At 36.4% G+C, this 13,560-nt stretch overlaps 2 protein-coding genes across 3 annotated transcripts in view; one reads left to right on the top strand and one right to left on the bottom strand.

Annotated features, from left to right (window-relative positions):
* LOC142344446 (monoacylglycerol lipase ABHD2-like) overlaps positions 1 to 3,729 on the top strand; it is a 32,681-nt gene extending 28,952 nt beyond the window's left edge. For both annotated transcript variants that reach the window (XM_075396096.1, XM_075396097.1), the window contains 2 exons: positions 1,731 to 1,888; positions 3,035 to 3,729. In XM_075396096.1, coding sequence (XP_075252211.1) covers positions 1,731 to 1,888; positions 3,035 to 3,315 — 439 coding nt within the window. In that variant the 3' untranslated portion in view covers positions 3,316 to 3,729. The remainder of the gene's footprint in view (positions 1 to 1,730; positions 1,889 to 3,034) is intronic.
* Positions 3,730 to 11,891: 8,162 nt separating this feature from the next.
* Positions 11,892 to 13,560, bottom strand: part of LOC142344445 (armadillo repeat-containing protein 3-like) — a 54,791-nt gene continuing 53,122 nt past the window's right edge. The window contains exon 18 of the mRNA XM_075396095.1: positions 11,892 to 12,256. Coding sequence (XP_075252210.1) covers positions 12,037 to 12,256 — 220 coding nt within the window. The 3' untranslated portion in view covers positions 11,892 to 12,036. The remainder of the gene's footprint in view (positions 12,257 to 13,560) is intronic.

Raw genomic sequence — 13,560 nt, 5'->3', positions numbered from 1 at the left:
ATTAGATACCCCACAGTTTTTTTCAATTACGAAATGCCCTCAAATTGTGCTCTGTCAACGGCGGCTATGTTCCCGCAATATGCGGGCTGGCTATCTTTACGTTTTAGAATTGCACATGATGATCAAAGTGCAAAAATTATGAGGTCCCGCGCCAGTATTTGAAAATTAGAGGAGGTTTCGACTCCCTTGGGGGGGGGGGGGTGATTATGGTTATCACCGCTAAGCTAAGGCAAGGGGTCTATAGTGAAAAAAAAAACGCATTTTGCGAGGACCGAAAAGTTTGCAATATGTTCAATGCATTCATTCAGGGTTTTATAAACACTTGGGATCTTTTCCCTTTGTGCCCCCCAGTACGTTTGTCATCCCCAGTGTCAACCCCCACATAGTAAATCATTATTTAAAAATATGGCACGTGCGTCTGGTGGTGCAAATAACATGCACTACTTAGCTGTTGGGGACATAAACGGAAAAGATCGAACACGTGTTACTTAGCGGTACCCTGAGCTCTCTAATGAGCGCAGCAAAAAACGCACGCTTAATTTTTTACTCTGTTTCTCTGAATACGATAAAAGATCAAGCATAGGCTTCTCGGACGACTAAGTTTTATGTGTTAGCATTTACTTTTTTTTTGCCTCTTTGTTTGAGTTGGTTTTTTTTTCTAAATCGGTTTTCCCTCGTCTCATTTAAGCCTAAGCCTATTATAGTATTCAATTCATGCAAACGTTTTTTCTCCAGCTATTACTTAGTGCCCTAACAAGAAGACCTAAAAATGAAAATTTGCCCGTGCCTGAGGATGGCCAAGTTGTAGGGCTTCTAAGTTAGGGCAAAGGCAATTGGACACATTTTTTAGTTCAAAAAATCCCCCCTACCGTACTTGAGCTTTGGGCTTTTCAATTGGCGCGGGTGTCAGGTCACTAAGTCACTGCAGCAAGGAAAATTTATGTTGCAAGATATGACTGTTAAGTTGACGGATGAGGGCGCCAGGGCTAAAGCAACAATGGTTCTATTGAAACACAGTGTAATAATTCTGTAAAATTAAACTGACTATGTTGAGCTACTTTCTTTTAGGTCAAATTATTTATCGTTAGTTTTCTAAACTTTCTGACAAAAGCAATGCTCTCACCTATTTTAGACCTTGCGTGTTGAAATAACAGCTTAGACTTTTAGGTTCATTTGTCTTTTTTGAGATCAGCTCGTGAACTTTTGGAGTACCAAAATTATCTATAAACGAAGAAATGTTTCTATTACAATTATAGCATTGAGGCTACGTTGGAACCATGAACTTATTTTAAAGGTCTGCAACAGTATCAATACTGTGAGATCGCTTTATTTTGGCATTTCAGTTTCCAAAAAAAGGCTCGAGGCTTGATTGCACTCAATTTTGACCGTGATCAATGTTCCCGCGATTCGTCATAGAAGCCGAAATAGCGTTTCACGGTTCAAATGGATTCAACCTTGTATTCTAAGGCATCTGTGTTCAACAGATTTATTGGATCTCGAGGTTTTCAGACTGTTTCCTTCGTAATTTCTCAAATTCATAAACATTGCGAAAGAACTGACCAAAGATTTCATTGTACTTAAATTCTCCATCAGTAATCAATTGCTCTTTTGATATTTCAACAGAGCGGATTGAAATTCAACTTCTCGTACATCGTAGTTATTTCTGTTTGGTTAGATTATCTTTACTTGACTCTATAACAAGGTTTTTCATGTTATGTTTGGTGTTTCAGTAAGTTCTACGGGTATGAGTGCTTTGAGGACTTCATGCGAGAGAACAGCTGCTCGCAACACCTGGACAAGATAGAGCACATTCCCCTACTCCTCATCAATGCCATCGATGACCCTCTCATTGGTCCCTTCTACCACGACATACCACTCAATGTCGCCAGTTAGTATCACTACCCCACTCAATGGGCTCTCTTCCCATTATACCCCACCCCTCCCCAAATTGTAACCCCATATTATAGTAGATTTTCGGTTATTTGGAGGGGGCACCCAATTTCATGTCTCGTTAGTAAAATCTTGAAAATTTAAATTAGACAGCAAATTTTGCAGAGCCAATATTGAAAATTATCAAATGCCAAATTCAAAACGTCATGGGTGTCCGAGCCATTTTTAAAAAGTCTTAAGAAGGAGTGTATTCAGCCGACGCGTGTATTTAGCCGGCGTCAACAACGCCGCCGGTTATGTTTATTTAACTGAAACAATTTAACAAGTTGTTTTGCAATGTACAGTAACAAAACTAAAATGCTTCCATTCAAATGTGGTAATGGGAGAGAGCAGCAAGTTGATCTACAGGTAAAAACCGGAAGCTTTCGAAAAAGAAGTAGGTTAAATGTCTGGTAGTTATTCTTGACAATAATCTAAACTATCCAGAACACGTGAAAGTGCTTTTGAGCAAAATGGAGAAAGGGATACAAATCTTATATATCTTACGAGACTGTGTTCCTAAAAAAATGAAAAACAAGCGTATAGATTTTTTAAAATCATCTGCAATAATAGTTTAACTGTAAGTTGTTCGAAAAGGAGCTATTTGTAAAGGAACAAAATTTCGCCGAACATAAGCTTCCGCAAAGTTTAAAAATGCTGCACTTTTTTAATGAATTTTTTGAGGGACCAAAGAAATGTAATACATGGTCAGAATTCTTGGAAGGAGATCCGATTCGAAAAAAAATAACGAAATGATTTTAATGTTTAACATTAATAAAGCATTTATGTTGTATATTGTATACTTCGTAGTAAAATTACAATACCTTTTCCATATTACAATTATCTAATGTGGGTTTGGAAAATCAATTTTTCTTAACTGCTGATTGGCGTTTGGGTGTTTAAATGAGAAAGGCATAACACAATGAATGCGCTGTGTTTGAAGTGAATAGAGTAATGGTAAATATTGGAATTATCACCCTTGTATTTTCAGTTGGTGAGTGTCCTTATTTTGAGTAAAAATCATGTTTTTACTGTACTCCTTATTCAAAATGCGCTGATCTTGAATTGCACAATTTGGCATTACTGAATAGTTGAACTGTTTCAGAACGGAAAAGGAACGTGGCCTTCGTGGAGACACATCACGGGGGACACTTGGGCTACTTTGAGAAAGGAATGATCTACCCCAGGGATGTCTGGATCGACTCTGCTATTCTTCAGTACTGTGATGCGGCTGTAGCCAATTACACAGATAGGAAAATTGAATCGATAACTACAGAAACAGAAGCTGGCTCTTCTTCCAAGTCTTCATCAAGTCCTTTTACGACCAATTCTGCCGATGATCTGGATGTCAGTAATGAAAGTTCCTTTGAACTGATTGATGTTTGATCTAGGCTGCCCAAGAATTGGTTTTCGTACGTATGCTGTGTCAAAACTCAAACTCAATTATAGCTTCTATCTAGAGAATGTGTTAAAATAAATTGACAGCAGTTTTTTCACTTTTCCAGAGAAATAAGCGGTTTAAAGCTTATAAATGTTGCAAGGGTGCTATAAATCTTCTTATAGAAAGTTGCAATGTATATTGTTTTTATTTTGATCGAATTTTAGACGCATTTTTAATTTATAGGTTGGTCGGGAAAAGCAGATAAGCTAATGTTATTGTTTGAAAATATTAGAGTACTAATTAGTAGCTGTTATTGAAGAGCAGAGATTCTTATATAGATTATTATTTGTGTTGAAGATGCACATAGTTGAGGCAAAAAAATAATCTGTGGTTGTCGCCAAATACAGTCTTTCCTCTCATCTTCTTTGTAGTCTGAAGAAAGCAATAGAAGGTAAAAAACAGTCAGGCACTAAAACATCTCAAATTGTCGAGTAGTTTGTAATTAAGTCGTATAAACTATACTTCGAACTTAACGTGCTGAATGAAAATCCTTTTACCGCTCAGTTGTCTAGTTTCTTGCCCTATTTAATCGACCTTCCGCAATAGTTTGCAGGGAACTAGTTTCCTCACCAACTAGGATTGATGTGCTGATTAATTGCTCTCAAGCGAAGTTTGTAGCAATTATATTAGTCCTGTCGGTCTTTTTTATGCGATTTTTCGCTTGATCAATTTATCGTCTGACGCATTTGAATTTTCGTCCTCAAAAACGGGATAAACAGGTAGCCCAGCGGGCATTAAGTGCTCTTAGAACCTTTCAGCTCACTAGTCTTCAAGTATGCGATTCACAGAAAATGTTTTGGAGACTTATACTTATGGTGCGAAGGGCGGTTCTTAAAGACTGACTCCGCCACCCCACCCCCACTGTTGCCACCCCATCAGTCCCCCGGTGCACCCCCTCCCCAGCTGCGCTCACTTACGCCCCTTCAATTAAGCTAAAGCTAGCTTCACTAAACCGTGCCTAGCTTCTGACGAAGCCAACCGCTCGCCGGTCGTTTGGGAGCAATTCGCCCGACGTTAGTCGGTTATTTTATATACATAGAAACCTTTTTTCAGGTGTGAATTTTACAAATGATTCTATAAAAAAGAACGAAGTTTAAGATTGAAATTTTCAACAAGTCTTTGGCAGAACGATGTTTGCGAAAACGCAGAATTCTCAGGACGCTAAATTTACAAACAGAAAGGAAATTAATCCGTCTAATTTTTAAAAACCAAAAATATACGTACAGCAATGATTTTGTAAAACGAACAAATGAACTGAATTAGGGTCAAATCATTTTTCAAGGAAAGCGTCATAACTCCTTTAGCTTTGTAAGAGTCTGGTAGACTAGTCGTATGTTTTCATAAAAGTTTCTGAAGACCCCTGCAAAAATTTTGTTTCAAATCTTCACTTTTTCCCGACTTCGGTAGAACATAAAAATTCAGATAGGCTCATATTCTGACTAGTAGCCGTTCCCATACTAAGAAATCCCTTTCAAAAATGACTGATAATTAGCTCCGCCATAATCTTCATAATTTTGATACAACAAAGGGGTTAGCTTGTTTCGGCATCAACACAAAAAACGTCGTGCATTTGATGATTTTTCAACCATGAATTATCTAATGATTTTTCGCTATTTTTTTGTTCCGACCCCACTTGCGGGGGGAGGAATTATATACTCAAATGGGCTTTTTTGTTCAGACAATTTTGGCCGATCAATATATTCGTTGTAGAGAAATGTGAATGGTATCATTATAAAGCTCGTCCAGCGTAGAAATCAAAAAATAAGATTTCTCTGAATTTTGTGTGTTTCGAGGAGTTATCGAAGTTTACCGTTTTGTGTGAACAGTGTTGTTTGGAATGATTTTAGTCACTTTTTTGTCCAATTTAAGATTTTTTTCTATAAAAATATCAATTTAAAGTTACATTTTATGCTACAAATGAAACAATCCTGTGTTCATAACAGACGAAAGGCCATGAAAAAGGGTAGTTTTCGTCTCATAAGGAAGTTTACTATAAAAAAAATTTCTATTTGGTTGCTGATACTTTAAAAACCGTTTCATTTTTTTCAAGTCACTTAGAGACTAGTTTTCGTTTTTTTTATTGAAGTTTTGATTTTCTTTAGATTTTTAAAAGTTTTGTAGTCCTATGATGTAGACTCGTTGACTAAAAGTGGAATGGGTTTCCTAAGAAGCAGTAAGTGAAACTGTGTAGCAACTTAAGTGGACAGCTAATGGCTGTTAAGACTTCTAAAATTAATTTTTCGAAAAATTTTTTTTTGAACATTAACCGATCTTAAACTTGTTTCCGTGAACTGTTAGTCAGTCTCACTATAGACAGCACCCGCTTCCTTTCTACTGCAACCAAAATTAATCTGGTTAACGGTTTTATCTTCTAATTATTGTGTTTATGATTTGGATGCCAAAGCTTTTAATTTTTTTTAATTTTGGTTATTTTTTCATAATTTTGGATCCCTTTGAAATCTTATCACATTATCCTATTATTGCCACTGGCATAGAGAAATTATCGTATTATCCTGGCTTAATTATCCTATTATTATTCCCATAGGCATAGGGAAAACTTTCAATAAATCATTTTCCATAGTTGTTAAATTTTCAAAATTAAAAAGTTTTCAATGAATAGTTCCTTTTTTAATGGCTTCGATACTTTTCTCAATTTTTTTTTCAGTTTAATGTTTTTAACTGTTTCTTATTCTTTGCAGTAGTTAAGGGCTGAGAGGTCTCAGAAGCTTCTAACTGAGTATTGAACGAATGCAGTTACTCAATGTAGTAAGATTATAGCAAAAAGCATTAAAGTTTATGATATTGTTTGTTTTCAAACGTTTTTTTTTTGAACTTTTTAGTTTTTTTGTTATATTGTTAACTTGGGTATTTAATTCTCACCATTGAGGGGCCCCATTCACTTTTCTGTAGTTTGATGATTAAATTGGCTGATGATATTACATCGTAGCTGCTGTTTTGTTCATTAAACAATATTCATTTTCATAAAAGTTTTGTCAGTGGTCAATAATTGTTACTATTTCTCTTCTGTAAGCACAATCGCGTAAAAACACATCCTAATGATTTTTAAATTAGGCCCAGGTGAACCTATTTTTTTTCAGTATAGTTTTTACTGAAATATTTTATTTAACCAATTAAATTAAAAATTATAATATTCAGATAAAAGCGAAAGATTTTAATGGCTTCAATAATTTGTTTTCGCAAATTGTCTGTATTTTTTTTTGTTTTTTGCTCGATCTATAGTCCGGTTCTGCGGCTTAGTTTAACCAAAGACAGATTCTATTGGTTTCGTAATGGCTTTTTAATAAATTTAACAAGAATTTTTTGTTAAAAGCTAAAGGTTTTTAAGACGTTGGTAAATATTTGGTTTAAAAAATATTGGTTAACTTTTGTATTTCGCCTCATTATTGCTTTTTTTGTCAACTTGTTACTTGGTCTTATTAACATAAGGTCCCATCTGCTTCGTAGTAACGAAAAAGTAAGTTTGTGTAGTTTAGGAAGCTTTCTTCTGATTGTATTTTGACGTTGTTACTAGGTGCTTTCAGTGTAGGTGTTGAATTTGTGACGTAAAAAATGTATTTTGTTTTTTGCTTATTTATTTGTTTATTTTTTTTCTCCCTAATTTTTATTACTCGTGTGAATCTCGTGCGCGCTGTAATGGGGCTTGGCATTATGTTATTCATTTAGCAGTTTGTGTAACAATTTTTTTAAACTCAAATATCTGTTTTTGATTATCTCTTCATTTGGTTGAAATTAATGTCAAAAATGTAGATGAGCGCATGTCGGAACATCTTGTGTGAACGCACATTAACGAGCCTTCCTGGTTTGAACTTAACTTCAATTAAGGAATGTGATTTAAAAAAACAAACAAACCAGTGGCTAGAATCTCTGCTCTCATAAGTAAAACATGTTCTGGCAGAGGCATGCTTTTTGAGCTTACATTATTGTTTTGAAGGTCGTTCAGAGGTACCTCTGCAAATAGTAGCGTAGCAGCAGAAAAATGATGCCATTGTGATAAGTTCCAATTCGAAGTTAGTAAGCGTTACGAGCATCATTTGCAGAACAGAAATGACAAATGCATTTTAAAGAATTTCATGATTAGCAATTGTGAAAAAAATTATGAGTTAAACCCCAAAATTTAGCAGATAGCGTAGGAGCAAAGATCTGAAATGTTCTTTTGACTCTAATGCCGCTTTGTATTTTATATTTGAGGTCCAGACATTGATTTAATTTTAAAAAGCAAAATAATTTTTAATAAATTTTTTAAAGTAATTTAGAATATCTGATAATGGAAAGCAGTCTCGTAACGTTTTGAAAAAACTGCTGGTCTCTCTGGTGGAGAACTAAAAAAAAAGCAGGGCCATGCGAGGTTGTTGCAAATGAATGTAAATGTAACGCAAATGTTACATTGGGAACTTTTTTGATTTGTCATTCAATTTTGATTAATTGTTTAATCAAGCTCAACCTTTGAAAGTATATCAAGTTCCAATCTAATTTTCTTTCACTCAAATGCTTATATTATGTTGAAGATTTGAGCTTTTTCTTCAAACTGAATCCCTTTTTTCTTCAAAAATTAAATCAAATTTCCAGCTGTGTTTTGAAAAGCATATGCACTAAGTATATCAACAAAAGCCAAAGACGAGCGCCGTCCATTTTTTGCATTGTTTGTGGAAAATATGATTTTCAATCCAAAATATTTGTCCTTTTTTACTTAGCCTCTCCAAAATTTTGTCAAACTTATTTTCTTTGAAATCGACTTCGGGTCTTAAGTTAAGAAAATTTACTTTGACGGCAATTGAATTTTTTGAGATGCTAGAGAGGTTAGAGAGATTCTTCTTTGATATTCACAGACCACAGCGAGCGGCTTTGCTCTATTACTATGTAATACAAGCCATGTGGGTCTAAGGTACTTGCTAATTGTTAGGCTCCATTAACTAAAATGAAATCACTCTTCGATATATGTTCGACTCTATATGCACTTTCTATATGCTCAAGTGTTATATAATTCCTCTCATCCGGTAATCCATTTCGAAGTGTCTCGTAAGGAGAATACCTCTTTTTTGAGGACATTGACAAAAATTTGCTGACGTGTTTTTTTTAATTGTTGTCTTCGACAGTGAAGGGAGGTAATAATATTTTTCGACACTTTTATTGGTTTATTTTTTTTTGTTTATGCTACAACAAGAAAAATATAGAAAGTGACACAGAACATGACTATGATTTGGAAAAAGCAACAATTGGCTTTTCTGTGTTGCAGGTTTCGGCTCGACTTCTAGTAAAATTTAGCGGTTCAGACAAAACTTCGGTTCAAACTAAACTTAGCGATGTCTTTTAGAAAGCACAATACCGCCCTGGTTGATGAAAATTCAAACATGACCATCGATCACTTTCGAACTTTAACGCAGTCTATAGCAAAATCCAGAGGAACAACGAAAACGACAAAGAGGGGCTTGCAGGTTTAAGAGTTCTAATCAGTCGATCAAGTAAATGACTCCTATGTGGGCTTCAATTCCAAGTGTAGAGACCACTTGCAAGCCTTCATTGGATGAAAAACAAACACACGACAAATTTTAAGCGGATTTTGCTCCAAAACTCAGATTTCTTTCAGCACAAAACCAAACTAAAGTTGGTGAGTACGCTTCTGCAACAATCCTCGAACACCAGTCTTCTTTAGAAGACGCTGCTTATTTAGCACAGCCTTGACTGCTTCAGTCTAGAGACTGGTTGTCGGGAGCTGTTACGCACTAACTTTAAGAGCTATTCTTTTGGTGTTTTGGAGAAATAAACTAGAATTACTGCCATTGTAAAAGGATTTATTATAGTTTCATAGTGCGATTTTTGTGGATATAATTTGAATATAATTAGCTAAGAGTAGCCGTTTATTGAGCAGTTGGAATGCTTGATGTATCCACTTGTTGCCTTGTGTTTTAATAGTTTTTCACGGCTTTACCTAGCTCGATGGAAGTCTGTCGTAACTTAGCGTTTTATAAAGATTTTCTATTTCAACCTTCAAACATATCAGAATTCATAAACAATATTCAATAAGAAGTTTTGCAACTTTTATTGATAAATTGAGATATTGTTATCAACTGATTTTCAGGCTGCTTCTCTGGTGTTGTGATGATCTTAGGCTCCGCAGAGTGGTACCTCGAGTTGTATTGATCCTTCGCAACTATTTACTGACCTTCAAGTTGGGCAATTGCCGGGATTTTGTATGTCTCTTGATGTTTGTTAAATACATAAACAATTTCCGTATTAGCACCTACTATATCAGCGTAATTACTTCACCAAGTACATAAATTCTCATGATTTTTTATACCAATTATACAAATTCCTTGTTACGGAACTTTAAAAGGTAAATATTGTGGCTTCTGGGTACGTAATATGTTTATCAGTAATCTGTCAATCTGCGAATGCTTTTAGTAATCATAAACAAAATAGAGCCTACAAGCATTGATGGAAATGCGAGCTAGATATGGCCTTGAAAACTATCTGAATACGAACTTAATTATTGCACTTTATATGGATATTTAAAGGAAAATCATCACGTAACTATGAGGCACGAAATAGGGGCGTGACAGGAGCTCTATCTCCATCATTTCGGCTCATGGACTTGTACGTACCAGCTCAGCACGGATTTCTTGCATAAGGAAGCAAACAAAGTTTCCGTTTTGCATGTTTGATTTCTATCCCAGGAAGAGGTGCGCGACCCAAGCCAGCCCTGGTCAGACCGACTTGGGTTGCGCACAGGGGTAGAGCGCGACCATTCCACAGAGTCTGGCATCACTGTCTACGGTCTGGATAGCCTGATCAGGATCCCATCCGGAGTCTGCACGGTCAGATCAGGGCACTATTACGGTCTGAACAGTCTGATCAGAACCCCGACCAGAGTCTGGATAGTCTGATCAGAGCGTGCTCTGGGGTCATGATACATTCGTGGTATGGTCTGCATAGTCTGAACAGAACTCTTTTTCAGAGTCTGTACAGTCTGATCAGAAACTTTTCCAGAGTCTGGAAAGTCTGATGATAACCAAGAGTTTAAGCCAAAAGAACGGCCAGTCCCCCGAAAAAAAAGATATAGTTACACCCGTGGGACTGTTTTTTGAAGAGCACTTACCAATTTTACTTGATGAACATCAAAGACCACGCCAAATACTAAGTTTTGATAATTGTTATTGACCTGAAGACATTTTTTGTTTCAAACTAACATTTTTTTTAACATTAAAAAACATCTAAAAAATGGCGTTTATATTTCTGAAAAAAAATATTTTATACCAATGATTACTGCTACTTCAACAGTTAAAAGTGTCAGTCAAGGTACCGCCTATGAGCGATCGAAGTGGGTCTGGTACCCCCATTGCGCGACTGAATTCGGTGTGGTACCCCCAGTGCGCGACTCACGGATGTCTGATTATGACCAATTTTGATCTGGATTGGCTGATCAGAGCCGATTTTGGTCTGGATAGTCTGATCAGAGCTGGCTTGGGTCGCGCACATCATCCTGGGATACACTCTTGCAGACCACTCTTAGTCTGTTAACGGCCGTATTGATCTCTAGGACATCACGTAATCGAATGAGAACCAAAATCATCCCATGTACTGCTGTCAATCTCAATGGTTAGTGAACAAAATTACCACGCAGCAACTATGCCAGGTCACTTCTATTTGCTTTAATAAAACGTGATTTAGCTGGATGCACTGGACTTGACCATTGCTTCTTCCCTGCATACCAACATTATATCAGATACAGTAAAGAGGTATAGCTATGTTCTCACATCTGCTGTGGAACGAAAATATTAGCAAATTGCCAAAATCGCTGTGTTATTGGAACTCATTTTTTGCTTAGCATTTGAGATTTTGAAGGCTTCTATAGAACAGTGTCAAAGGCCCTGTAGCAAATCGTTCATTATACCGATAACTGCAGTTTAAATCATTCAGGTATATCACCTGCTTTCAATCGGTTGGCAAAGCTTACTCCAGCACACTAATGCGTGGCTCAGCGAAAGCGATAATTTCGATAATTGCTCGATTTTGAAAACTGTAGCAAATAAATCCAATGTTGGAGGAGCTGTAGCTTAACCTGTCAGAGGAGAGCATAGTTATCTTAACTTGTCACCCAACAAGCTGGGACATGTATCCAGTTTCAGCAGTTGTTGTCTCGCTCAACGAGAGCGGAGCACATCTACATAGAGCGACTATTTGGATATTGGAAAAAATCAAATCGACGAGAAGAGAGAGAGAGAGAGAGAGAGAGAGAGAGAGAGAGAGAGAAATTCGGTGATAATGTGGAGGTTTATGAGCTATTATTTTGTTACTCGTTTAATGTATTGAGTTGAAATGGGAATGTTGATGCATGTTATAAAATAGCAATGACCACTATTCTTTGATTGTAAACCCAAGATTTTGAAATAAAATATTCCCCTTGAGCGCTTTTAGAAACGGTCTACGTCACAAACGCGTTCAGATGCACACTTCGACTCGGGGCGCACTGCTGATTGGTTGAATCTGACAAAAAAAATTATTGAGTGAAAATTTATATATTTTTTCTCCAAATTTGAGTTTAAGAAATTGACATGTAGTTTGAAACCATGGAATGGGGTACACCACGGATTGATCGTATAAAGTCTGGATTCGATCATAACTGGATCATAATTAGCGTGCATAATCAATTATAGTCGCTGGTACGCAATTGATTTCTGGGACTCCAACTCGTGAAGTTCTCCCGGTTCGTGAATAAGGTCGACCAGGTACTGTTTAGGGGGGTAATTGGGTCCCCCAGGGGGAATATCATCCATGAGGGTGACCACATTCCATGCCCTGTTGTAAGAACCCCTCTCCAGAGTGACCGGGACAAGAATGCGGTCAGCCAATGCTTTGAACAGGAGGGCTCTATAAGCAGAACAATTTGGTAACTAGTGTAATTAAATATAATTAACTGATTAATTAACTAATTAATGAGGTATTGATTCTCCTTAACTACAACAAGCTCATTAAGATGAGAATCTAATATCGGGACAGTTTTTAAACATAGCCGGAAAATAGCCGCGATAGACGCTTGTAGCCTTCCATGGAATTGAAACAACTAAAGAAATAAGATAGACAGATTGACCACCAGTCCGTTAATAGACCACTAGACTTTTCGGGTTAGATTCGGACTGTCATTTTCATGAGACACATACGCTCTATGAGGAAAAAGCCCTAATGGAGTTTTTTTTAAAATTAATATTTAAAATCAAAAAATCAAGACTCTAAAACAAAAGAATTAGGGCATACACGGTTGGCACTACTTAGATGCACACTATTGATCTTCAACTAGTGAATTTAATGTTCATTGAGTTAGTTTAGAAGTCATTTTTTTTAGTGAGGCAAGTCACGCAATTGACATAAAAGCAGAACAAATGGACGTCATGCATACAAATGTCAATTGCAAAGCAGTACAAGTCACTGAAATTGAAATATGCTCAATGGCAGCAAGAATCATCGACGAAGACAACGAATTAAAAAAACATGGCAAGACAAGTCCTGACGGACGTACAATTCAAAGAATTTTCATTAAATAAACAAAAAATAGACCTAGAACGGACAATGAGTGAATTGGGAAAACCATTTCTAAAAAAATGAGAAAATAAACCAAAAAAAATCAATGTCAAAAGGCCGCTAGCGAGAACAAAACTACTAGCGAGAAATGTAAATTTGATTCTAACAAAAAACTAGGCCCTGATTGAACTATGAATGGATTAAGAAAACCATTTAGAAAAAAATCCGATCCAAAAAATTGAAAAAAAAACAGTAAAAACCAAAGTGAAATTGCTGCAACAAAAACCACTAGCGAATTTTTGTTCAAACACCGTTTCCTCACTCTACTTTAAAATTAGAGCGAAAAAATTTCACGCAGCGAAACCACTCGCTTTTTTGCTCCATTTCCCGTTTCGGCGCTACCAAAATCAGTACTCCAATTAGACACATTGACCGAATTCTTTTCTGTTTTTTTTTCAGTGTCAAAAAGTGTTCTCATTTTGCCTGCACTTTAAGTTAGATTCCAAAACTATACTTTATTCAGCTTCTAAACTGGAAGCTAATAAGCTTAATTTCATTGTCAGCTAGCAAACACTTATTGAACTGTCTTAATGACCGGGCGTTATCGGTTTATCCAGCCTCTTCTGATTTTGCTCTTTTGACTCTGACCGTTTTTC

Source organism: Convolutriloba macropyga, chromosome 8 (genome assembly GCF_964194025.1).
Source record: "Convolutriloba macropyga chromosome 8, txConMacr16.3, whole genome shotgun sequence".
Lineage (NCBI taxonomy): Eukaryota > Metazoa > Xenacoelomorpha > Acoela > Convolutidae > Convolutriloba > Convolutriloba macropyga.
Note: the sequence above shows the minus strand (reverse complement) of the source record. Positions and strands in the feature narration are given on the sequence as shown.